The sequence below is a fragment of the Cornus florida genome, unplaced genomic scaffold, assembly GCF_030987335.1.
Source record: "Cornus florida cultivar Cherokee Brave unplaced genomic scaffold, ASM3098733v1 CherokeeBrave_3.0.0_Hap2_Chr05, whole genome shotgun sequence".
Taxonomy (NCBI): Eukaryota; Viridiplantae; Streptophyta; class Magnoliopsida; order Cornales; family Cornaceae; genus Cornus; species Cornus florida.
The window spans coordinates 87,006,026-87,032,688 of NW_026775575.1; the positions used below are offsets into that span (position 1 = coordinate 87,006,026).

The following is a 26,663-nucleotide window of genomic DNA, read 5'->3' on the forward strand; positions in this document are numbered from 1 at the left end:
TATACCCATTTTTTAGGGTTAAACCCGATAAATCTATTTTTTTCCTCTCTTTGCTCCTATATGTGTATCTTCATTTGCATTTTTCTATTTTCTTAGCCGCCAATCATTCCAAACCTAATATTCAACCTCCACCATTTCGCTTCAGATTGGATTTCAATTTCGAATTTGGTCTTACCAAGGATTGATTCATTTTCATGAAACAGGTATGTTAAAATATTATATTTGTTCGGCCGTGTAATTTTTTTTTCACTTTTTTCTCTTTCTAATAGCTTAAATTGAGTAAGAAATTTTGTTCAAACTTTGCCAAAATCGAGCTTAATTATGTTTCAATTTTGAGTTTTTTGGGCTTTCAAACTTTCTATTTTGTTTCTTTTGCTCTCATTCTTATTTAGGTTCAATTTCCATAAAAAGGAAAAATGTCAAAATTTGTTGATGTTGTTCAGTCAATAGAGATTACTGATGTGGAAAATAAATTAATAAATGGAATCTCCCATTAATGTGGACATCTTGTGTTTCTCTCATAATTTATTTATTTATTTATTATTATTATTATTTTTTTGTGTTGGCCTGTTGTCTTATAGTCTTGAGTTAAATTCAGTTTTTATTTTTGCTGATAGTTGGGGTGCTGCTTTGGTTCATATATGTTTGTTTTGGTGGACTTGGGGGTTTCACTTGGTGCTTGTGTCTCCATTGCTTACCTATTCCAAAAATAATGAGTAATAAAAAAAGAAAAAGAAAAAGAAAAAGAAAAATGTATTGTATAGTTTAGGATTAATTATATTCAAATGTACTGTCTTAAACCTATAAGCATAGTTCCTTGTATTTTATTCCTTGCATTTTATTGAATTTCTTTGTTTATCCATTCATTAGTAAAAAAACATAAAGGGTTCTCTAGCATTGAAAGAATTGTCTTCTGAATAGTCACAAATCTTTCTCATTATTTAAATATACTACTAACTAATTCAAGAGATGGATTATGTAAGTTTGAACAGTCAGCCATCGAATAATTGTGAAGTGGATATCGAAGATGATTGTTCTTCTCCTCCCAATGAATGCTCCTCAAAAAAAGTCGAACCAGAAAATGGAATGGAGTTTAGTTCCGATGAGGGACCATACCAATTCTACCTCAACTATGGTGGTAAACTTGGTTTCGATGTAAGGAAAAATCATCACAGAAAAAATAGAGTGAGGATCATCACGAGGATTTCCTTTTGTTGTTCAAAAGAAGGTAAAAGAAGAGAGAACACGAACAAAAATCCTAACTACTATCAAGCTATTACAAGAGTTGGTTGTGAGGCTCAAATGACATGCCTACTTCAAAATAATGGAAAATTTAAGGTTGTGTCATTGAATAAAATTCATAGTCATGACTTGGTTAGAACTCACATGAAACATATGTTGAAGATTAATTGAAGTATTTCTAAGGCTCAAAAAACACATGCTGAAGATGCAGACAGGTCTGGATTACCAATAAAATCAACTATGGAATTGATGAGCAGAGAAGTTGGGGGGAGAGAGAATCTTGGTTTTTTAGCTAAAGATTACCGAAATTACATATATAGAAAGCGAAAGATGGCAATGGAAAAAGGAGATGCTGGAGCTATATTGGAGTATTTCCACAATATGCAGCTAAAAGATTCATCATACATTTACTCACTACAGCTCGATGTGGATGATATGATCACTAATATTTTTTGGGTTGACTCGCGCTCACTTAGTGATTATGGTCTTTTTGGAGATGTGGTGTATTTTGACACTATTTATCGGACAAATGAATATGGTCGACCTTTTGCACCATTTATTGGGATAAATCATCATAAGCAAACAGTCATGTTTGGTGCAGCCTTACTTTATGATGAAACCACTGAATCATTTAGGTGGTTGTTTGAGACTTTCCTTAGTGCAATGTCTGGAAAACCGATTAAGATGATTCTCACAGATCAATATGCTACAATGGCAAAAGCAATATCAGAAGTCTTTCCTGAATCTCAACATCGACTATGTGTTTGGCATATTTATCAAAATGCTGCGAAAAATTTGAGTCATGTATTTCATTCAACAAGCCAATTTGCTCATGATCTTGGCAACTGTGTGTATGATTATGAAGATGAAGATGAGTGGCTATTGGCATGGGAAAGTATGTTGGATAAATATAGTCTCAAAGAGAATAAACGGTTGAAAGAGTTATTTGATGTAAGAGAAAAATGGGCTATGGTTTATGGGCGGCACACTTTCACTGCGAACATGAAAAGTACCCAACTTAGTGAAAGTATGAACAATGTGTTAAAGAATTACCTAAAGCCAAATCTTGATCTTTTGTGTTTCTTGGAGCATTATGAGAGGGTTTTGAATGATCGGCGATATGAAGAACTATATGCAGATTTCAAGATGCTGCAAACTGTGCCTAAGTTATTAAATAGTGTGGAGACATTACATCATGGGGCATAAATTTATACCTCAGAAGTTTTCCAATTGTTTCAAAAAGAGTACATGACGAAAGATGATTACAATATATACAAAGTGGCTAAGGAATGGACAAAGTTGAATACAAAGTGTTTTGTGTTGGAAAATCTTGAGAGCATGTGGTTAAATTTGATGCCTCACCACAATCAGTCATTTGTAGTTACATGAACTTCAATTTTATTGAAATTTTATGTGTTCATGCATTGAAAACGTTGGATAAGAAAAATATAAAAAAGATTGCATCCCAATATATCATGAAACGATGGACAAGAGATGCAAAGGCAAGGACTATCACTAATTATCATGGAATTGAAGCCAATGATAGTCCTACGGTGTCTGTGGGAAAGCGTTACAGTCATTTGTGTCAAAATTTTTGTGAAATTTCATCTTTAGCTTCAAAACACGAGAAGTTATATGTACATGCAAACGAACATGCTCTTGTGTTTCTTAATGACTTGGAGGAAATGAAGAAAGAACTTTACTTGAACAATTTAAGTGGTGGCGAAAGCTCAATTGGTCGAAATAAGCAAGTTGAAATGATAGCTCCAACTAACAATTGTGTGCCGTAGGAGTTAAAAGAAAAGCTACAGTTGGACGCTTACGTAGTCGACTAAAGGGTGCACTTGAACGACGAAGATAAAAATCTGTTGCCAAAACGACCAAAGTTTCAACTAGATAACAAAAGGACACAAAGGTTTACTTTGAAACTTTATAAATTAATTAAATGTGTGATTTTTTGTTGTACTTATTTTCTTTTATTTTCACTAAATGCTATAGGAGCATGTTTCCAGTACTTATGAGTTGCAGAGCAACAAACTGGACATGGAGTTGTTCAACAAACATTTGATAAATTGACTTAAGTAATACACTTTTGATTTCCCGTTATATGTTTTTCTCTATGTTTTCTTGTTCCATATAATACTAGTTTCCTACCATACCTTTTTCCTACAATATGATTTCTCATTTAAATTTGGTTGTTAGATATTTTCTTATATTTGTGACCCACATGATTTAGACACGTGGTTTACTTCTATTATTTGGTGGTTAAATAAAATAGATATTAGATTAATATTATATTATTTGGTCAACTTATAAATTATCTTTTTGATAATTAATTATTGGAGTAGTGTTTTCCTATTTATTCCTTACTTTTATGGAAAGTAGAATTAAAGTTACTAAAAGGAAAACTGGTCATCTCTCTGCCTTTATAAAGGTGCATATTCCCATCAGTTATGTACACTAATGAAAACAACACGTATAAAGTTTATGTGTGCAAAAGGTCAAGAGAGAGAAATCAATTTTCACACTTTGGCTATTGTAATTTATCACGTTGTTCGTTCCGCAGAAAAGATCTCGACGTTGGACTTGATCTCTATGATATTTGTAATCATAGATCGAGGTATTGATATCTAACTATATTTATTTATGCATTATAGGTAATAATGAAGTTCTAAGATTTGGGATTCATGTTTATTTGTGATGAATAGTTTGCACGAATAAATTATAGTTTACATGTGGTATCATAGCTTAAGGTTTAGAAACTCATTATTTTCCTTTATAAAAATAATGTGTAAATATAAAGAAAAATTAAATATTTGTATAATTTAATTTTCTTATAGAATCGACATATATATGTGTGTGTGTGTGTGTGTGTGTGTGTGTGTGTGTGTGTGTATTTTGATTGGTGTGATTTTGATTAGTGTGATGGGTATTTGAAAACATTGATTTGTGATCCGAAAGAAAAAAATAATAGTGTATTTTACTACTATCATGTTGATCTGTTTGTGCAGCACCAAACAAATTTGATTTGGGTGAAAGTGAACTTCACTTAGAAGTTAAATATATCTTAAGAACCCACTAATCACCATACATATGGATACATATAAATAATTTGTTTTGATTCATCTTGTGGTATTGTTGGAGAATTGTCGTACATATGAATATGTTGTGGGCTTATTATATTTCAAGTATGTTGATATAGGCAATCAAGTAAAATAATGACGTGTTTGGTTCTTGATTTTCACAACATATGGGAATAAAAAGGTTGTAATAAAATTTTGATTATTACGTTTTTGAAAGAAACTCACTGTGATTGGAAGATATAAATTATTAAATACATAAAGTTTGTGTATTTATCTATTTTATTAAAGAAATTTAAATTTCTAAAATAATTTGTGAGTCTAGAAATTTAAATTCTTAAATACATAAAGTTTGTGTATTTATTTATTTTATTATTTTTGTAGTCATACAAACATACATGATGGAGAGCCAATTTTAAATTGATTCAATTATGATATTCAAGTCTGAAAATAAAAATAATATATATATTTTATTATGTATATAAAATAAAAGGATATTTTTATTGAATTTTTTGGACTATTAAATTTCTGGGATCGAACCAATTTAAATTTGGATCAATCAGTATAAGTATGTGTGCATAATGTTAAATGAATTAGTAACTAGCTAATTTAATATTTATGTTTATGAGGGTTAGTAATTACCAAAGTGGCCTAACCATAATGATTGATGAATATTAATTTTATTAGTAAATACAATTAAAGATGAATTAGTCACTATCTAATTTAATATTTATATTATGTAAAGGTTGGTAGCTACCAAAGTGGCCTAACCATAATGGTTGTTGAATATTAATTTTAGTGGTAGACGTAATTGCAATATTTTATGAATTATGATGCTTATGATTTTTTATGGTATTCATGAACATTGAATTTATTTAATTATGAGAAATAATTCTTTAAAGGGAATTAATTTTCAAGTGATTAAATAAAAATTAAGGGATTGTATGTATTTTCTTAATTAGGTAAATATAGGATATTCAAAGATAACTTATTTGTTTAACTAAATAATGCATCACCAATGAAGATATACATATAAATACATTTAAGTATCATTATTAGTATTTTATAGTTGCAACCCAAAAAGGTATTATAGTTATACATTGTATTTATATTTTTAAGTTATACATACGTGTTGTTAACTCAAAGCATTATTGTTTTGAGCATTTCATCTAATTAAGTTTCTTTGTTACATCCTTTAATTCACATTGTACATCTGTTTTGATTCTCAATAGGACTAACTTTTCATAATGGAATGAATAAGTTAAGTATTATGGTTATGCGAATTATTATTTCCCATAGTGATAGTATAAAGGAATATTTGACTATAAAAATGTTTTCGTATTGTAGATAAATATTTAAAACGAAAATTATTAATTGATATCACTAATATGCATTTGTGTTTGTAAGTGCAAAAATTCGTTCAACTTTGACAAGTCAACGAATTCTCTACAATTACTACACCCAAAATAATAATAGAGAAAAAACAACGAACTAGAGAATTTGTATAGAGATGGGGGGTATTTTGATGATACGACCGAACCTAGGAATACCTAGATTGCCTACGTATCCCGCATGGAGCGTGGGAATCAGGTCGAAACGTAGTTCTGGCGATGAGAATTGGATCTCTATTTTTTGGGGACCTTACCCTTTTTTTTTTTCTGTCTCCCCCTATTGAGGGTTCTCAGCCCTTTTTATATAGGAAAAACCTTAATGGATTCTTTTTAGGACTCGCATGGCTTGTCCCTTAAGAATTTGAATTACATCATTCTTTCCTTATAACAAGGATTTACATTATTTGGTTTCCATAAAATATAATTCTTCTTCTAATAAAACTATTACTAAAATGGGTTTAGTAATATACTCGTACCTGGGCTCGGGGTCTCATCACTTCGGGCCTTCTTAATGAGTTCAGCCCATTATGATTAGTTGACCCGGCCCAAGCTTCTTGTAGAAGCCCAATATGAAAGTTGAATATTCTCAATATTTGTGATGGTCCCCTTATGGGTTGACGTGTCCTGTTTTAATTGGAAGGGGAGATTTTTGCCCCCACACTTTGCCCTCAATTCCCTGTTGTTTGATGTGACAACCATAACTAGAGGGAATTAATTGTAGCTAATAAATTGTAATGGTAATTGTAGTAAACCAAAAATGTCCGAGGCTTAAGGTTCCTTGGCCATGCGCCTGAGGAATTTTTGTTGTCTTCGGACTCTTAAGATCCGAGGTATTTTATTGATGCCTTCGAACTCTTAAGGTCCGAGGCTTGTATTCAGACTCTTGGGGTCCAAGACTTGTGGTTCCTAGGCTTCATGCCTAAAAGAGGAACTCTTAGGACTCGTGGGTCCGAAGATTCAAAAGTGAGAGAAAGTCTTCGGAATTCGTGGGTCCGAAGATTTCAAAAGTGAGAGAAGGTCTCTCTGGGGATCTGAAGTTTATAGTTCATCGGCTTCTGTATTCACCTAAGAGGAATTTTATTGATGCCCCCGCACTCTAAAGGTCCGAGGCTTGTATTTCCCCAGCTTCTTCCTTTGCCTTAGAGGAATTTTATTGATGCCCTCGGACTCTTGAGGTCCGAGGCTTGTATTTACATTGATACATTCGGACTTGGGGTCTGAGGCTTGTGGTTCCTAGGCTTCATGCCTAAGAGGAGCTCTTCGGACTCGTGGGTCCGAAGATTAAAAAGTGAGAGAAAGCCTTCGAAATCGTGGGTCCTAAGATTCAGAAGTGGGATAAGGTCTTCAGACTCGTGGGTCTGAAGATTCAAAATTGAGAGAAGGTCTTCGGACTCGTGGGTCCGAAGATTCAAAAGTGGGATAAGGTCTTCAAACTCGTGGGTCCGAAGATTCAAAATTGGGAGAAGGTCTTCGGACTCGTGAGTTCGAAGATTCAAAAGTGAGAGAAGGTCTTCAGACTCGTGGGTCCGAAGATTCAGAAGTGAGAGAAGGTCTTCAGACTCGTGGGTCCGAAGATCCAGAAGTGAGAGAAGGTCTTTTGGGATCCGAAGATGAATTTTATTCCTCTTTGCTGCTCGTTATGTGTTTAGAGGAATTTTGAAGCCCTCAGACTTTTGAGGTCCGAAGATGAGTTTTATTCCTAAGCAGCTCTTTGTGCCTTGGAAGAAAATTGAAGTTCTCGGACTCTTGAGGTCCGAAGATGAGTTTTATTCCTAGGCAACTCTTTGTGCCTTGGAAGAAAATTGAAGTTCTCGGACACTTGAGGTCCGAAGAGAAATTTTATTCCTCTACAGTTCTTCGTGCCTTAGAGGAATTTGAAGTTCTCGGACACTTAAGGTGCGAAGACGAATTTTATTCCTTGGTAGTTCTTCGTGCCTTAGAGGAATTTGAAGTCCTCGGACTTTTGAAGTCCGAAGATGAGTTTTATTCCTAGGCAGCTCTTTGTGCCTTGGAAGAAAATTGAAGTTCTCGGACTCTTGAGGTCCGAAGATGAGTTTTATTCCTAGGCAGCTCTTTGTGACTTGGAAGAAAATTGAAGTTCTCGGACACTTGAGGTCCGAAGACGAATTTTATTCCTTGGCAGTTCTTCGTGCCTTAGAGGAATTTGAAGTCCTCGGACTTTTGAGGTCCGAAGATGAGTTTTATTCCTAGGTAGCTCTTTATGCCTTGGAAGAAAATTGAAGTTCTCAGACTCTTGAGGTCCGAAGATGAATTTTATTCCTAGGCAGCTCTTTGTGCCTTGGAAGAAAATTGAAGTTCTCGGACACTTGAGGTCCGAAGATGAATTTTATTCCTCGGTAGTTCTTCGTGCCTTAGATGAATTTGAAGTTCTCGGACACTTAAGGTCCAAAGGAGAATTTTATTCCTCGGCAATTCTTTGTGCTTTAGAGGAATTTTGTAATACCTTCGGATTCTTGAAATCCGAGGTATGTGTTAGACTGGTATCCTCAGACTCCTGAGGTCTGGAGTATGTGCCTCCTTGGCCTCTATATGTGCCTTGGAGGATTCTTATTGATGCCTTTGAATTCTCAACTTTCGGAATATGTGCTGGATTCATACCATCATGATCCGAGGAATTTGAAAATGATAAGCTCAAGAAAGAGGGTTTTCTGATTGAGCAATTTCACTTGAAGACTTAGTTATCAAAGGGCACCTTTCTTGGCGATCGATAATTGTGGGATTGCACTATATATTGAACTCACATTTTTCATTTGTTTTTGATGTGGGACAAAACTTTTAATGGGTTGTACACTATTAAGCCAAGTATGTGGGCTTGTGAGTGTGATAACCATAAATAATATTTGCCCCTATTCGGGTTCAAACTTATTGACGTAACTTCGGACTTTTAGCGTCTGAGGTGGTAAGTTCCTCGGCCATGAGTCTGAGAGGAATTGTAACGTACCGGACTCTTAAGGTCCGAAGGCATGTAGTTCGTCGGCCAGGCTCATGAGAGGAACTGTATTGTACCGGATTCTTGAGGTCCGAGGTAGCAAGTTCCTCGGCTATGAGCCTGAGAGGAACTGTATTGTACCGGACTCTTGAGGTCCGAGGTAGCAAGTTCCTCGGCTATGAGCCTGAGAGGAATTGTATTGTACCGGACTCTTGAGGTCCGAGGTAGTAAGTTCCTTGGCTATGAGCCAGAAAGGAACTGTATTTAGGCCAGATAATCTGGGCTTAAAAAAGAGAGAATATATTTTCTTTTCTTAATATATCTTTAGGGCTGCTTATATTGCCCCCATTATAGAAGGTATTGCCCCCATGAAAGAAAGAAAAATATGTCTAGTTTGATGGCGGTGATGTAGATAATTTTCAAGTAATTATACGCATCGGCACTCTTTGTGCTTTGGAGGAGTTTACATGAAAATTTAACATACGACGTATTTGAGTTCGAGGTAATTTTCATATAATTTTATTCATTGGCACTGTTTTGTACCTTAGAGAATTTTTTCATGAAAATTTAACCTTCGACTTATTCGAGGTAATTTTCATGAAATTTTATTTCTCATTGTAACTCGTTATGCGTTCGAGGAATTTTGAAGTCCTCGGACCCTTGAGGTCCGAAATGGATTTTATTCCTCTTTGCAGCTTGTTATGCGTTAGAGGAATTTTGAAATCTACGGACTCTTTAGGTCCGAATATGAATTTTATTCCTCGGCAGCTCTGTGTGCCTTGGAGGAAGTTTGAAATCCTCGGACTCTTGAGGTCCGAAGATGAATTTTATTTCTCGGCAGCTCATTGTGCCTTAGAGGAAACTAGAAGTCCTCGGACTCTTGAGGTCCGAAGATGAATTTTCTTCCTCGGCAGCTCGTTGTGCCTTAGAGGAAATTAGATGTCCTCGGACTCTTGAGGTCCAAAGATAAATTTTCTTCTTCGGCAGCTCGTTGTACCTTAGAGGAAATTTGAAGTCCTCGGACTCTTGAGGTCCGAAGATGAATTTTCTTCCTCGGCAGTTCATTGTGCCGTAGAGGAAATTTTACTTTTTGATGTCTTCGAACTCTTGAGGTCCGAGGCTACTTTTTGGTATTCGGCCTGCCCCCATTTTTTTTTTTTTTTTTCCCGACGTTCTGACGCCACATATAGCATTGCTGCATAGTTGGGCTATTTGCCACTTCACTTGGGGATCAGTCTTTCTTGCCATGCAAATAAACCAAACCCAAATATTATTAATCAATATACGAACAAGGAGCAAATATGAAGTTATTTGTAAACAAAGTTATCAGAAGCATGTAAAATAATTACATGTAGCATATAGCAACTGATTGAAGGAAATAAAGAATTTTAAGAACTTCTTATATATCACAATTGAATTTTTAATAAGAAATTCTAATTAGCAGCAAATACATTGAAATTACTCAATGTATGTAATATTTTAGGACTTCAAGTAATAGACCAAATAACATAGCTCGTGCATTCAACATTGTCTTTGGCCTCAGATCTTTTATTCATGTATAAATTTCAGAAGTCAATGTACAAGGTCAAACTTCTTCTTTTAGTTGAGTAATGATGAAGTTGTGCATCCCTCTGAAAAGTCTGAACCAACAATATCAAGTGTTGTGGTCCTAAAGCTCTGATCACTTATTAATCTTTAGTGAACAACTAATGGATATAATCTAAAATTTTGATCAAAGTCAATTATGAGCAAAACAGCTAGTGGATATAACTAAAATTGCAATGCTGAAAGTCCTCGATAAGGGAGGGATGGATGAATCCATAGAGGATTATAATCGAAGAAAGAGAGACTAAAGAATCTGTTGAGTGTTGACAGAGACAGAAGTTCAGGTGGTCTCTTTTTTATATTTTTACTCAATAGAGTATACTGAATAAGCAATTTGAACTGAGTCATAAATTTTTATGTATAATGACCGTCTACATGAATAACAAAATATGATTGCATCATGTGTAAATATATATATAATATTGATATATATATATATATATATATATATATATATATTTAATACGAATTTAATTTTCAATAAAGATTTTTAGCATGGAAAGCTTAACCCTAACTGTAAAAAATCAAAGTTGGGAAACTTATCTGATTAGAAAGATTAGCGTTTGAAAAGGCCTAAGATGTTTGAAATGCCCGGCCGATGAGTCTGCTGAAGTTTGTGGCGTTGAGCAGCAACCCATCTTTAAAAATTTTCTGAAAGCCTTTATTTCGCTGTTAGCCTTGAAAAATGGAATGCTGGGAAGAACTTTACCAACCTAAGAGACCGATTTCTTCAGGTTCTTGGAAGGCCAAGCTATCTTGGAAGACAAAGCTTTGAATGCTCCAAAATGAGTCCCCAATTCAAATTGGCAATATAATTTTATTTATTTATTTTTTAATTTTATTTTTTCCCAGAACTAGGTTACCACAAAACCAGTTCTCAAATGAGATTACAAAGCGAGTTTAGTTTTGGACTAATCCAAAACTGGGGTAGCTTTGCTCTTGCAGCCAAACAATGGCTATTAGGCTCTATATAGTTTATATATATATATATATAAAAACTTTCAGTCTATATAGGAAGCGAGCAATGAGAAGCTCGAATGTGGTGGACGGCGGGTTATTCCGCCTGTGGGTGACGGCTAGGCAAAGATAAAAATGGCCGGCAAGCTCGCGGCAAAGATGGACGGCTGGTATGAGCTGGAATATTGTAATCCGAAAGAATCCCCAAAACCTTAGTCACAATCGCCAAACTATTACTTGAAAATTTGACCGAATGTTCAATCAAACCGTTCAATTCGTTGTACAAAGTGGTGGCAGTTGTCGTGACATGTAAGTGCCGAGGTCAACTATGTCCTCACGTCCTCAATTCTGGACGGCGACAACAATTTCTCGCTGTCGTTCACCGCCATTAATGATATCGAATCATTGAGGCTATCGAAAGAGTTTTCAAACACGCTCTGACAAACAATCAACGCTTTCTTGGCTCGTTTGTCGCTGATCTTGGAGATCAATGTATCAGGCAAAGACGACACCTTCACGAGCTCGTTGAGAACCATGTGCAGAGACAACTTGAAGATCTATTTCGGGTCGGTGGTGGCCTCCTCTACTACCAATGCTCTTGAAGCAAGAATCTGGGTACTGGGTCACGTTACACACCGCCTTAACAGACGCGGGAAGTGTCATAAGGAAAGTAGAGACTCCATCGGAATCGGAGTTGGACTTCTTAACACCAACGACAACGCCGGCGATGACAACCACTAGAAAGACCGCGGCGACTACGAGGTAGATGACATGATTACTGGTCTTTTGCCGGAATACTTGGTCGTCGTTGACCTTGCCGTAGGCTTTGATGGACTTGATTGAGTCCATATTGATGAGAGAAAATAATGTGGTTTGTGCATAGATATAGAAAGGGAAGATAGCTGTGAACTCTCGGTGATACACCGACGGGTTTGACCGGTAATGACGATCTAGGCTGCTGGGGCGATGACGGCTTGTGACCGGTCCGGCTCAGATGAGGGTGATTGCGACAAATCAGATGAAAGTGACGGCGAGCATGGGTCTGATGGCGGTGCAGCGACAATAACTCCGTTGAACTCGGCCGGTGAAAAGGATGGTGATGGCCATCGACTATGGCTGGGCTTGATGGAAACCGGCTCGAATAGATTCTGTTCTGACCGTGAGGATGGCGAATTTCGGTTGAACTCGCGGTGGGCTTGATGTACAGCCGGTGATGGGTGAAGATGGTTGGTTTGACTGCAAAGTGTGAGTCGTACTGGATAGTAAGCTCTGAGACGAGATCAAAATGTCCATTACGAGAAAGCTCATTATGGTGTGTATCAATAAATTTGAGTTTAATCCCCTCTAAGGCAACCATGGATGTCTATGTCAACAGAGTTTGCCTCAAGGTGACAACACGCTTCTTCGGATCCACGTAGCACACCTTTATCATCAGATAATCATCTTTTACCATACCATTATGGGGGAATCCTCCTATTGGTGTGATATCCTTCTCAGTCCAAGAACTTAGCTGAATAGACAAACATATCTGATAACACGTATAAGCTCACTTTGGGGAGAGAGAGAAATTTTGCAATTTTGGTTAGGTTTGCTGAGAATATAAAGAATCAGTCATCTGATTTATTTTTTGAAACAGCCAAAAAATCTATTTGATTGTATCATGCATATATATATATATATGTATATATATATATTATATATATATATGTGTGTATTTAATTTTTAATAAAGATTTAATAGTAAAAATCAAGTTGAAAAATTTATCTGATTATAGACCCATCACCACGTTGTGCAGGTTAGGGCGTCTGAGAATCCCATCGGCCAGATCTACATGTAAATCCTTCTTTGCTTGGAAAAAGGTTGGGTTTAAATCCCAAAGAGTCAGAATTTGTGAATGCATCACGTTGCTGGACTTCGTATGGATGAAAATCACGTTGGAGATTTTAATTTAAAGTGTTGTGACTTTTGGTGTGTTGCGCGTTGTGGTTGGATGGTTGCACTTGTTGTGCAAAGATCTGCCCGTGAGGAACATGGCTTAAGAGTCTGCCAGGCTTGAGACCTTCGGTACCTGCTGGTGGTTGGAAAGGATTTGTTGGATTTGAACGCTCACGTCAAATTACTGGACTTTGCCTCGATGAACACCGATTGTAATTTTGGTGGTTGGAAAGGGATAGATTCAAATCCCACGTTGCTGGTGTAATGTGATCTGAGTCACTCGTGGGGGTATATTTCTATACGATTCCCACATACGATGCCAAAGTTTAGGTGCAAAAATTCGTTCAACTTTGACAAGTCAACAAATTCTCTACATAATCTACACCTAAAATAATAATAGAGAAGAAACAACGAACTAGAGAATTTGTATAGAGATGGGGGGTATTTTAATGATACGACCGAACCTAGGAATACCTAGATTGCCTACGTATCCTACATGGAGCGCATGAATCAGGTCAAAACGTAGTTCTGGCGATGAGAATTGGATCTCTATTTTTTGGGGACCTTGTCCTTTTTTTCTGTCTCCCCCTATTGAGGGTCCTCAGCCTTTTTTATATAGGAAAAACCTTAATGGATTCTTTTTAGGACTCGCATGGCTTGTCCCTTAAGAATTTGAATTACATTATTCTTTCCTTATAACAAGGATTTACATTATTTGGTTTCCATAAATTATAATTCTTCTTCTAATAGGACTATTACTAAAATGGGCTTAGTGATATACTCGTACCTGGGCTCGGGGTCTCATCACTTCGGGCCTTCTTAATGAGTTCAGCCCATTATGATTAGTTAACCTGGCCCAAGCTTCTTGTAGAAACCCAATATGAAAATTGAATATTCTCCCACAGTGTTGGTACTCGTACCATGTATGAACATAATTTTAAGATGACTAATGTTGCTACAAAGTTGAGAACCTTATGGATGAGAATTTCCTTATTCAATTTATTCTCAATTTTTTGTCTACTCAGTATAGGTCATTTCGAATTAACACTATTAAGACAAGTGGAAAGTCAAAGAATTGACCATTATGTTAATTTAGGAGGAGACAAGGCTTAAGTAGCAAGTAATTATTATATTTATCTCATAACTTAAGAAGCTTGAAAGAAATTTGGGAATAAGCCTGAGAGGACATTAAGTAAGCAACCCCCAAAATTAAAAGATTTAGGTCAATCTACTAAAAGAAAGGAATGTAATAATGTAAAAGTGTCATTTATGTATTGAACACTTTTAGAAAGATTACATGAAACATAAAGAATGATTCGAAAAGAAAGATAAGTCTTTTAACTTTTGTATATTTCGAATCACTTATTGATATTTCTTCTAATACATGATAGGTTGACTTGAATACTAATGTTTATGGTTCTAATAGATGTAAGGATTTCTTATAACCCAAACCACAAATTCAAATGAGAATTATTTATTTATGAGAACTGAGAAAAAGTTTTATTGAAACAATTTTGAAATCATTGAAACATTTTGTTTAGTCTTAGACAATGAATTTTATTTAAATTGTTTTAAACTCTTTATATTTCTTCAATTTCTCTCAATTTGATTTTATTTCAAAACTTTATGTTAACGATTTTTCTTTTAAGTTTGATAATGATGTTTATTCAAGAAATTCTAATTTGTGAGTTATGGTATTATTGTTGATGATTTCTGTAAATTCAAACTTTATAGATTATTTATTAAAACCCTTTTGACCTTGTATCATAATGTTAGAATTAAGCATAACTTAATTAATGAAAATTCATTTATCTTGTGACATAAAAGACTGGATAATATTCAGTGAAAGGTTAGGAAAATTAGTAAAAGATGTGATTCTTCTGTATCTAAACTTTACTGATTTTGATATGTGTGTGTAGATTGTATTAAAGGTAAACAAACCAAACACACAAAGAAATGAGTCACAAGAAGTACAGAGTTTCTTGAAATTATTCATACAGATATTCGTAAACTTTCTGATGTTCCATCTTTTGGTTGAGAAAAATATTTTATTGCCTTTATAGTTGATTTTTTTACGTTAAGGATATATCTATTTGTTGTATGAAAAATCTCAAGTAGTGGGTACTCTTGAAGTATACATAAATGAGGTTAAAAAACAACTAAATAGAAAAGTGAAAATCATTAGGTCATATAGAGGTGGTGAATAGATGAAACGAGTTAATACTCTAACCGTTTCCTAAACTCCTTGAAATACATGACATTTGTGCTCAATACACTATGCCAGGCATACCACAGCAAAAGCGTGTAGCTGAAAGGCGTTATCGTACTCTTATGGATATGGTTAGGAGTATGTTAAGTAATTCCTCGTTACCCATAATGTTGTGGATGGTAGTAATCTAAAGGGTACAAGTTTTATTATCCTAAACATAGTACGATAATTATTGAAACCGGTAATGTCAGATTCATTGAGAATGATGAAATTAGTAAGAGTGATAAAAATAAGAATGTGATCATTCCAGAAGTTATGGTACAAATCTCTTTACCTATAACTTCTAAAGAAATAATTGTTCTTTCAATTGTTGAACCGTATAACAACGAAAAATAATTAAATAATCAACAACTCCATGATGAGATTGTCATCAATGAATAAATTGTAAAAGAACCACAATGAATAACATTAAGACGGTCTCCAAAAGGAGAACTGTTATTCTAGGTGACTATGTGGTATATCTGCAAGAATTTGATTTTGATTGATTTTCTAAATGGGAGTTTAAAAAGAGGAAGTCTATATGGAACAACCTAAAGGTTTTATATTAGTGAGTAAAGAATACATGATCTGTAAACTTAAGATGTCAATATATGAACTTAAACAAGCTTCCTGACAATGTTATATTAAGTTCAATGATACCATTATTTCTTTTGGTTTTAAGTAAAACACTGTTGATCAGTGTATATACTATATGGTTAGTGGGAGTAAGTTTATATTTTAGATTCTATATAAATTAATGATATTTTGTTTGGTAGTAGTGATCTTAGTTTATTATATGAAACTAGAAGTTATCTCTAAGAACTTTGAAATGAAATATATGGATGAGGTATCTTACGTGATAGGAATAAATCACGTGAATTTTTAGGATTGTCTCATAAAATATATATTGAAAGAGGTTTAGAAAGATTTAATATGGAACATTGTTTAACCAGTATTGCTCCATACATAAAAAGGGATAAAATCAGCCTAATGCAATCCCAAAGAATGAGTTAGCTAGAAGATAAAGAAACGAAAAATATTCCTTATGCATATATTGTGGAGTTTGATGTATATACAAGTTGGTAGGGGATAAAATATTATATGCTCACACTTAGGAAGACATTTTTATAAATACGTGGATAATTATTAATTTACAATCGGTTATTTGTTCCTTTTGGCTGAAGGAACAATATTATAAAAGGTGTAAAGTAATTTATTATTACTTTGTCTATCATGAATTTTTAATTTGTAGCATGTTTTGAGGCTACAATTTATGGTTGCAGAATTTATTTCAGGACTTGAAGTTTTGGGTACCATTTTTAGATTGTTGAAAATTTATGTTCCAGTTATTGATCTTCTTGTATGAAAAATGATAGGTATTCTAAAGTTGAAATATTTTATCATTAAAGAAAATATTTAGAAACAACGAATATCTATTTAACATATAAGCACACAACTTATGATTGCAATTCATTAACGAATGGACTACCACCCAAGACATTTATGAACATGTTGAAAGAATGGGTCTTGAATGTAGTCAATGATGATTATTTTTTAATTGTAGATTGCTTAACAGTGTTTATATATATTTGACATTTTGCGCTAATTAACTGTGTTTCTAACATTTCCTATTAATTAATGTACATATACCTATTGCTTTAATAAATGGTAATAAGAATAGTCTTGAAAAAGACATTATTGTTAAATCATTATTGATACTTCTCATTTATAGACTATGTTAAACAGGTTGCTAGTGTTGTGGTACATGGAACGAAGTATGTCATTTAGGGACATATAACCATCATGACTCGCATTGGTAGTTTATTTACCATGGCATTTATGATGACCAACTTAATGAGTCAATCTGATTTATGGTGCACACTAACCACTACAAAAGTTATCATATGAGCCAAGTGGGATTTTTTTATATTTGTGGCCCACATGATTTGGACACGTGATTTACTTCTATTATTTGGTGGTTAAATAAAATAGATATCAGATTAATATTATATTATTTGGTCAACTTATAAATTACCTTTTTGGTAATTAATTATTGGAGAAGTGTTTTCCTATTTATTCCTTACTTTGATGGAAAGTGAAATTAAAGTTACTAAAAGGAAAACTGGTCCTCTCTATGCCTTTATAAAAGTGCATATTCTCATTAGTTATGTACGCTAATGAAAACAACACGTATAAAGTTTATGCGTGCAAAAGGCCAAAAGAGAGAAATCGGTTTTCACACTTTGGCTATTGTAGTTTATCACGTTGTTCATTTCGCAGAATGGATCTCGACATTGGACTTGATCTATACAATATTTGCAATCATAGATTGAAGTATTTATATCTAACTAGATTTATTTATGCATTATAGGTATATGAGAATAATAAAGTTTTAAGATTTGGAATTCATGTTTATTTGTGATGAATAGTTTGCACAAATAAATTATAGTTTATATTGGTGTCACAGAACTATTATCATATTGGCCATGGAATGCCTTCCGTAATGCAATCGATGGTGAACTCTAATGAAAATTTTGGAGAAACCACAAATTAGCTATTCGATATGACCTGTACTCAATTATTTCAGGTAACTTGTTATTCTACCATTATTATTCATGCTTTTAAAGAAAAATAAGTTATAGATTTATTTATATTAACTACTTTCTCATTATTTTTATTTTTTAACGCTTGTAGGAATCAATAAAACATTACAGTAACCTTCCACAAAGTGTAGAAGAGAACAAGAAGCTGAAAATTTTCCATTATACTTCGTTAATCTAAGGATTGTTTGGAGATTGAGCAACGTGTGCATGTGTTATTATTATTATTATTATTATTATTATTGTGATTGCAGCTGGTTATTAAATTTTATGTATCCAAGAAGCAGGCTTTTTTGTGACTCTGGATAGGATGAAGAGAAGTCACTTCTCTGGTTTTTGTGAATCAAATTATTATTCAGTGTCGTTGCTTCTCTTTCAGAGGAACTCTTTGTTTATCTGTATTTATTTTCAATTAGATTATTATTGTCTAAGGGGCAAAACAAAATCCATGCAAAGAAAGCCGATTCATCTTTCAAACAATTTATGTATTTGTGTATATCTCTTTTTTTATATTGATAAAAAAAATTATGCACTCACTTTGTCTATGATAAATCACTAGATTGCATTTTGTCGCTAATTTCTTGTTTTAGTCCAGTGTCATTACTCAAATTTTTATTAATTTGAGTATATACATTGTACAAATAAGGTAGAAATCGTAAAATTAAGTGAAAAAAGAAATAATTTTCATAAATAGCATGCATAAAAAACAGTTGAGGAAGATTTTAAAAAGGGAGAAATAGAAATGGTTAGTTCAATTTTTTTAAGGATATTTTTTTATCTTAAGAAAATTAAGAATAAAAGAAAAAGCTAGAAAATACAATTTTTCATGAGTTAATTAAAATTAGCGTTCAAAGTTGATTAAGGAAAAAAATTAGATCTATTGGGTTTAACCATAAAAAATGGGTATAACCCATCTTTTGTATTTTTTTAAGTTTAAAAGAGGTGTCAACCTTTTATTGGGACACGTTAGTGTGCATGACACAATCTGTCTTGATGGGGTAGGATTGAAGCATCGTTCAATTAGTATTGCACACAATAGGAGTACTAGTCAAAGTTGGACACGTACTCCCACTTTTTTATGTCACTTTATAGGATTATTGTTAATGCTTGAGGCACAAGTTTAGAAATCGAGTCATACAGAGAAAAGGAAAAACTTTGCCCGAGTACAATAAGGTAAAGTTCATCAAATCCGTTGGATCCATATGATCACACCATTACTTGTGATGGCTGACTTTTTCTTAAAGATCTAGAATGCAAAAAATAAAAAACTAGAATGAGTCCATGGTCATATTTTTTGCAAACTTGTGGCCCAAGTATGAGCAATGTGTTTATTTGATTTTATGTGGGAAAATAAGAAGAAGAAATAGGTTTAAAATAAAATTCAAAAACAGTGTTAAAAAACTCTACTAACACTCATTAAAATATGTTTTGAAAACTATATTTTATCTTTAAAATGTATGACAATTTATTTCAATGTCAACATTTAATAAAGCTCAGACTTAAATGTTACCACTCCATTTAAAGCCCGATCATCTTCGTTGTGATTACGTAGTACGACCAAAACTGAAGTTGCATACTTAAGAAGTAGAGATGAATGTTCCAACTCAACAACTAGAATGATCATAAAGATCGAGCAATGTGTGATACTCCTCGATTTTAGAGCCACGGGTGATCAAGTCCGAGCACAAATCCAAAGGATACCAAACAATTAAAGTATTTAACAAGCCATTTGAATACAAGAAGAATAATAAGAAATAATAAACAAAGCTGAAAGAAACTAAAATAATAAATCCTTGAATTAATAAAATAATCCTTCATAAAATAATTTCAATCCTCTGATACCATTACAACTTGGGAATCTATCATGTGGACCCCTAATAAAACCAACTAAAAGAAAACTGAAAGGAAGATAACATAGATATATATAGAACCATACGTTAAGTCGGCAGAGTGATGGTGACTGTCTCTGCTCAGCACAAATAATTCCTAAGCCCGAATCCGATGAACACCTGAAAAATAATAGTGGGTTAGGCTCACGAACAAGTTCTACTCTATTACAATCCAAACAGAAACCCAATACACATATACATCCTAGTCAACCTAACAATATCTAATAGTCCGTATATATATATATATATATATATATATATATATATATAAATACACACTAAAAGAACCTCACTAGACTATAAGGTTGCCTCAATCTGAATAGTAGGCAACATGCAAAATACACATATAGTGGGCATGAGTATCTAGATCTACCAGGGCACACAACTATACTATATCTAGCTACACATCCCTAGCAAGATACGTGCCTAACCATTGGACTGAGATTCAAGCTCATATCATAGCATATAATAATATACATAAAATCCTTCATGTCTAAAACTTTAAAATAAATATCCATTATGTCATCCAATTTAATTAGTTGTAACGACCCACTCCACCATATGGTATGATATTGTCCGCTTTGGACCTGAGCCCGCACGGTTTTGCTCTTGGGCTTTACCCCAAAAGGCCTCATACCAATTGGAGGTGACACACTTACATATAAGCACTCACCTTTCCTCTACCCAGGCGATGTGGGACTGTGCACCCATAGCTCGCCAGTGTGGTAGCCTGACAGTGTCTCTCGCACCCGCCCACGGCACACCCGCCCACAAGGTCATCACAATCCACCCCCCTTGGAGGCCCGACGTCCCCGTCGGCACACTTCCGGCTGGGTCAGGCTCTGATACCATTTGTAACGACCCACTCCACCACATGGTATGATATTGTTCGCTTTGGGCCGGAGCCCGCACGGTTTTGTTCTTGGGCTTTACCCCAAAAGGCCTGATACCAATTGGAGATGATGCACTTACATATAAGCACTTCACCTTTCTTCTACCCAGGCGATGTGGGACTGTGCACCCATAGCTCGCCAGTGTGGTAGCCTGACAGTGTCTCTCGCACCCGGCCACGGCACACCCACCCACAAGGTCGTCACAATCCACCCCCCTTGGAGACCCGACGTCCCCGTCGGCACACTTCCGGCTGGGTCAGGCTCTGATACCATTTGTAACGGCACACTCCACCACATGGTATGATATTGTCCGCTTTGGGCCAGAGCCCGCACATTTTTGCTCTTGGGCTTCACCCCAAAAGGCCTCATACCAATTGGAGATAATGCACTTACATATAAGCACTTCATCTTTCCTCTACCCAGGCGATGTGGGACTTGTGCACCCTGATAAGCGCCGAATACAGTATATTCAAGCGCCCTAAATTGCATTAGTTAAGTCCGTTGTTTGTTTAATTAAGTAGATTATCTTCATTTGTGTGTATGTATATATTTTCAGGTCCATTTGCCAAAAAAGGAGCAAAATCAAGGCTTTGTGGAGTTTTGGCCATCAAAAGGCACAAGGCTGAATTTCTGGCAGCAGTGGATCCTGAACTTTTCTCGCCATTTTGACCTTGAAAACTTGGGAACTGGAATTCCCTCATAACATGAAAGATTTATAGATCTGAATCATCTTTCCAAATCTTCAAACGGTTTGTCATTCGGAGCTCGGAGCAGAGAGTTATGGCCTTGTTACCAGAGGTGCGCAGAACTGCCTGGCAGTAATGCAATTCTGCCTTGATCTTCATTTTCGACCAACCATCCTTAAGAATTGGATCTCCACCAAAACATGAAGTATTTAAATCTCTGAATTAGGTCTCCAAATCTTCAAACGGTTTGTCATTCGGAGTTCGGAGTGCAAAGTTATGGCTATTTCATCAAAGTAGGTCCGGGCGGAGCAAGGCAAGAATGGAGCATTCTGCTCCAATTTCGAGTGCTCGAGCCCTTATTTCGAGTGCTAGAAATTAGGGCAGAATTGCACTCGGGAATGGCCCATTTTCAGCCACTTGCATCTTGGGTTCCTCAATTCTAATTTCCTCTTTAATGGTTGGTTGGAGATGTTGGTTGGTGGGGGTTTTTAGAGCCTTATCTATACAAGAGAAGGGAAGCAAGGCCACACATATCATTAAGCAAGTTTTGATCAGATTTTGGGGAGGGAAGAGAGCAAGGAGATAGAGTTCTTCAAGCTTGAAGAAGGGAGCACGAAAATGGAGGAGGTCTTCAAGCTTCTTCCTTCTTCCATTGCTCCTATGGGTAACTAAACCTCCATCTAGGGAGGTGATGAAGCTCTACCTTGTAAGCATGTCTAGTTTTTGATTTATTTTGGGGAATGAAATGTATATTTGGCTAGTTCCATGGTCTAGAGCATGTTACAAATTGTAATGAAGATTTTGAATGTTTGAATGACTATGTTGATTTACATACTCTTGTCTTAGATTATTTAATCTCATAGTTGTATGGCTTATAGTTTTATAGTGACAATGGAACTAAGATTATGGAACGGTTTTAATGGCATGGTTTTGAGTAGCTTGTTAATCCATAGCTTAAGAATTTCTTTTGATGAGTTAATCTTGTGACTTGATATCATGTGCTTCCACCAATTGATTAATTGTTTGACAATCTCTAGCTTAGTGAGCATGTCTAGGGTTGCATCTTAGTTTAGGTAACTCAACCATGTGAAGCTTTGATAGGTTGTTCTTACTCTTTAATTAATTGAATTTCTTGAAGATATTATAGTAGTCATGTATTATTATATATCAAGGTCATTTCTACATTAATTCCCCAAATTAATCATATAATTAGCTTGTGTAGAGGTTTGGAGTGGACTCACTTCCCTAGAATTCCTTCTCTAAATCTTCTCTTTTAATCTCCTTCAATTTATTATTTTATGCATTCTGAATTTGTAGTTTAGTGACAACCAAAACAAACCCTTTATGAACACCCCTTATCACTCTAAAATGACTCTAGACACTTAGCTTGCCATAGATTAGCGCAGTCCCAGTGGTTCGACTTACCCGACCAATAGCCCTATTTTACAATGATTCGTGCTATTGCGAAGGTTGATGTATAGTTGATCAACCGATCAATTTTTGGCGCCGTTGCCGGGGACTGCAAACGGTTTAGTAACCAAAGTTTAGGGTTAATTTTAGTTTGATTGTGAATATTGTGTCTTGTGAATATTCCTTGTGTGTTTTGACTATCTTTGTGTTTTAAGTGTTGTAAGATTCTAGGGACTCGAAGCTCGCCGTGGGAATGCTAGCAAATTGTAAGTCTAGAGGACCCCAGGTAAGTCTCGTGACTTCTAGTTTCGAGTTGTGAATATTGTGCATGTGTTAAATCTAGTTTTAGTTTAGTTGTGAAGCCCTTGTTGAGGCTCTTATCCTGTTTTAATTTCGTGTTCAAGCATCGGTCCTTGTCGTGGCCAATTTAATTTTTGTCTTGATAATTGAGGAGAAAGGGAATATCATATGTGGAGGTTATGGTGATGAAGTGTTGTGTTGATTGCTTTGTGTGTTGTTGAATTACTCCTAGATGGAGAATAATTATCTCCCAACTCAATTCTACACACCACATGCGTTTTGTGCTTTTTGCTCTAGTAATACACATCATACAAGAGATTGTCTTCCAACAAGACAATTCTCGGATTTTTATCTAGAGCAACCAAATGCAAATTTCTCTGAACCGGGTAGTGATCCATACTTCAATGGTTATAACTCGGGTTCAGGAGATCATCAAAACTTCTTGTGGCATGACATAGGAAATTCAGCCCCACAATCTCTTGGGCAACATTTTCACTCCAATTTTCAACCCAATGATCATTATTTCCAGCCCTCTTCTTCTCCTTTTCTACCGTCTCCATTGGATGAGTTAATAGCTGCCAACGAACAAATGATAGAGTCTATGCATACGCAAATGATGGAGTCCAACAAACAAATGTTGGATGACATTATTAGCATGCAATCCACCGCCTATTCTCATTCCCAATCTAGAGTTGATTTAGATGACCAGATAGCCCAAATTCAACAAATGGTTGATGTTCTAAATCAGGAAAAGGAAGAAGAATTTCCAATTGAACTTGTGGTCAATCCAAAAGAGAATTCTATGAATGATGAGTTTACTTCTAGTAATTTTCATCACGAGAATGTTCAAGTGGTTACCGCATGTGAAAATGAAGAAATAGTGGGTGAAGATCAAATTGTCGCCACACAAAAAATTGAAGAATTTGTGGTTCAAAATGAGGAAATTAATGATGATGAGATTGTATCCTATAAAAATCCAGCGCAGCCCCTACATAATCCCTTGCTTGATGCACCTCCTTTAATGGAGGATCCTCTAAAAACATGCTTAGCTCATTTTAATTATGAGGATTTTGATGTTGCCAATTCTGTTTGCGAGGTCAATTCTTTGCTTGATATTCCTCCTATTCATTCTCTTCCTTTGTCAACATCAAATGTATCCCTCTCTTGGGAGCTTGCACTTCCTCTTATTCCTTCTCCTGAGTTATCTCAAGCTATTGAGCCCGAACCGCCGGATAAGTGTGAGGAGGATGTTGAAAGTCTGAAGGATAACTTGTTGAGCATTCCCGTGCTCAATATGACCCTTCATAAATCGTTGCTTGGTGCACCTTCACCTAATCCATCTTCCCATAATCCAAATAAGCCCCATAATCCAAAGTTCTTCATTGAGGATGAAGAGTGGGTTGAGGTCTTTCCGTTACCTCTTTTCCACTTTTGTCTTCAAGCTCTTCCTCCTTCGCTTTTAAAAGAATTATCCTATTTGGGGAAGCTTGAATCTCTTGAGAGACATGGTATAGGGTAAGGAGGACTAACCTGATCTCGGTGTGTCTAGCTATTGAGATTTTTGAGGATTAGTACCTGCTCTAACTTCGTCTAGCTATCGACATTAAATTTAGCAAAGCAAGGGAATCAATTCTTTCAATTTCCAAGCTTCCTTCTCTTTGAAATTGCTCGTGCCTTGCAAAATTTTCTGGAAAACGGTTTAGAAAAGCCAAAAATTTGATTTTTCTTAGACCTTCTCAACTCTAATTTTCATTCCCGGAAATTTCCATCACTTCCTAGCAATTTCATCGGATCTTGGGAATGCTACTCATGTGCATAATGTCTCATTTGTAATACATTCTTGAAAATTTTCGCAAAATCATCCATGCATTGAAATTCTTGCACTGTTTAAAATTTTTCCATGCATTTGCAATGTTTGAAAATTTTTCAAAATTCCCCATGCATTGTCCCATGCAAAATTTCAATTTCTTTCCATGCATGCAAAGCTTCAAAAATCCATCCATGCATTAGATTGGAATAATGTGCAAAGTTTTAAAATTTTCCATGCATGGCCTGAATTGAAGCTGCTGCTTGCAATGATTTTTTGATGCATGGGAATGACATAAAAAATTTTCGATGCATGGAATGGCATGCAAAGTTTTCAAATATTTTTCCAACTGCCATGTAAAGCTTTAAAAATCTTTCCATGCATGGGAATGGCATGCCAAGTTTAAAAAATTTTCCATCCATGCATTGGAATGGAATGAATTTGCAAAGTTCAAAATTCATCCATACATTGGAAATGTGTTACATTTTGAAAAAATTTTCCAATTATATTCATGCATTAGCAAGATGTTGCAAAGTTTGACACATTTGTTTCAGCAATTGCATCTATTCAAAATGCTCACTGGGCCAAGATTCTAGTGCTCGAATGATCTAACCAAAATTCCATTAGTTACTACCCATTTTGGAACACTCTAAATTCCATTTGGATTGCTCCAAATGTCTTCACCATCAATCCCAAGCTCACTGCCCATTTTTGGAGCACTCTAGCTTCCATTTGGATTGCTCCAAATTACCACACCAACTTGCCGAAGTCACTGCCTTCATTTCGAGCAATCTAGCTCCATTTTAGAGTGCTCTAAATGTGAACCAATCTTGCATACACTCACTGCCCAATTTTAGAGCACTCTAAATTCCATTTGGAGTGCTCTAAATTTTCAGCCCAACTTCCGCAGCTACTGCCTCAGAATCGAGCACTCGTAGGCCAAGCTTCAAGTGCTCGAAGCTTCACCATTTCCTTAGCCTGCTCACTGCCTAATTGTCGAGCACTCTAGATCCCCTGTGGAGTGCTCGAAAATTGCCATTCCTCTCATCTCCAACCAAAGCTCCCACAACCAAAACCACCCTCTCATCAACCTAACTTTCTTTCTCATTTCTCTCAACCCAAGTAACCCCACACATCATGCATGCCACCACTCGGCAAAACCAACCAACCCTCCCCAACCATCCCAACACTCATCATACAACTCCTCTCTCTCATCTCACCAACTTCCCCTCCTCTTCACCTCTCACAACCCCATCAACCATCTCAGCAACCTCACCACTCCCATCTCCCACCCTCATGCACACCATCTCACCCCAACCCCAACCTCACCAAACTTCCTCAACTCGCACACACAGCACTCTTTCTCTCTCTCCAACCCACTTCCTCCACCATGCATGCCCATGCATGCCCCCAACAACCAACCAACCCCCACTTCACACACCACCACCTCTCATGACACACCAAACCTCACCCTAGCATCTCAACCCCTCTACAACAAACCATCCATCCATGCAAGCTCCCTGCATTCAAGTTGGCTGAAAACTTCACCTTGGCTGCAAATTTCAAGCACTCCCAAGCCCCATTCGAGTGCTCAAGTTTCCTTGCTATATCTGCCGAGCTTGCTTGAAGCCCTCACCCGAGCCCTCTCACTTCCCTCTTGAGTGCTCGAG

General features: G+C 35.7%; 1 protein-coding gene across 1 annotated transcript; it reads left to right on the plus strand.

The window, feature by feature from the left end:
* The first annotated feature begins 1,572 nt into the window (after positions 1 to 1,572).
* Positions 1,573 to 2,448, plus strand: LOC132309624 (protein FAR1-RELATED SEQUENCE 5-like). The gene has a single exon (XM_059807915.1). It carries the CDS (start codon positions 1,573 to 1,575, stop codon positions 2,446 to 2,448), a length of 876 nt encoding a protein of 291 aa, XP_059663898.1.
* The last annotated feature ends 24,215 nt before the right edge of the window (positions 2,449 to 26,663 follow it).

What these genes read in the sequence shown, in the direction of transcription:
- LOC132309624 (XM_059807915.1), top strand. Translation starts at nt 1,573, where the DNA reads ATGGCAATGGAAAAAGGAGATGCTGGAGCTATATTGGAGTATTTCCAC.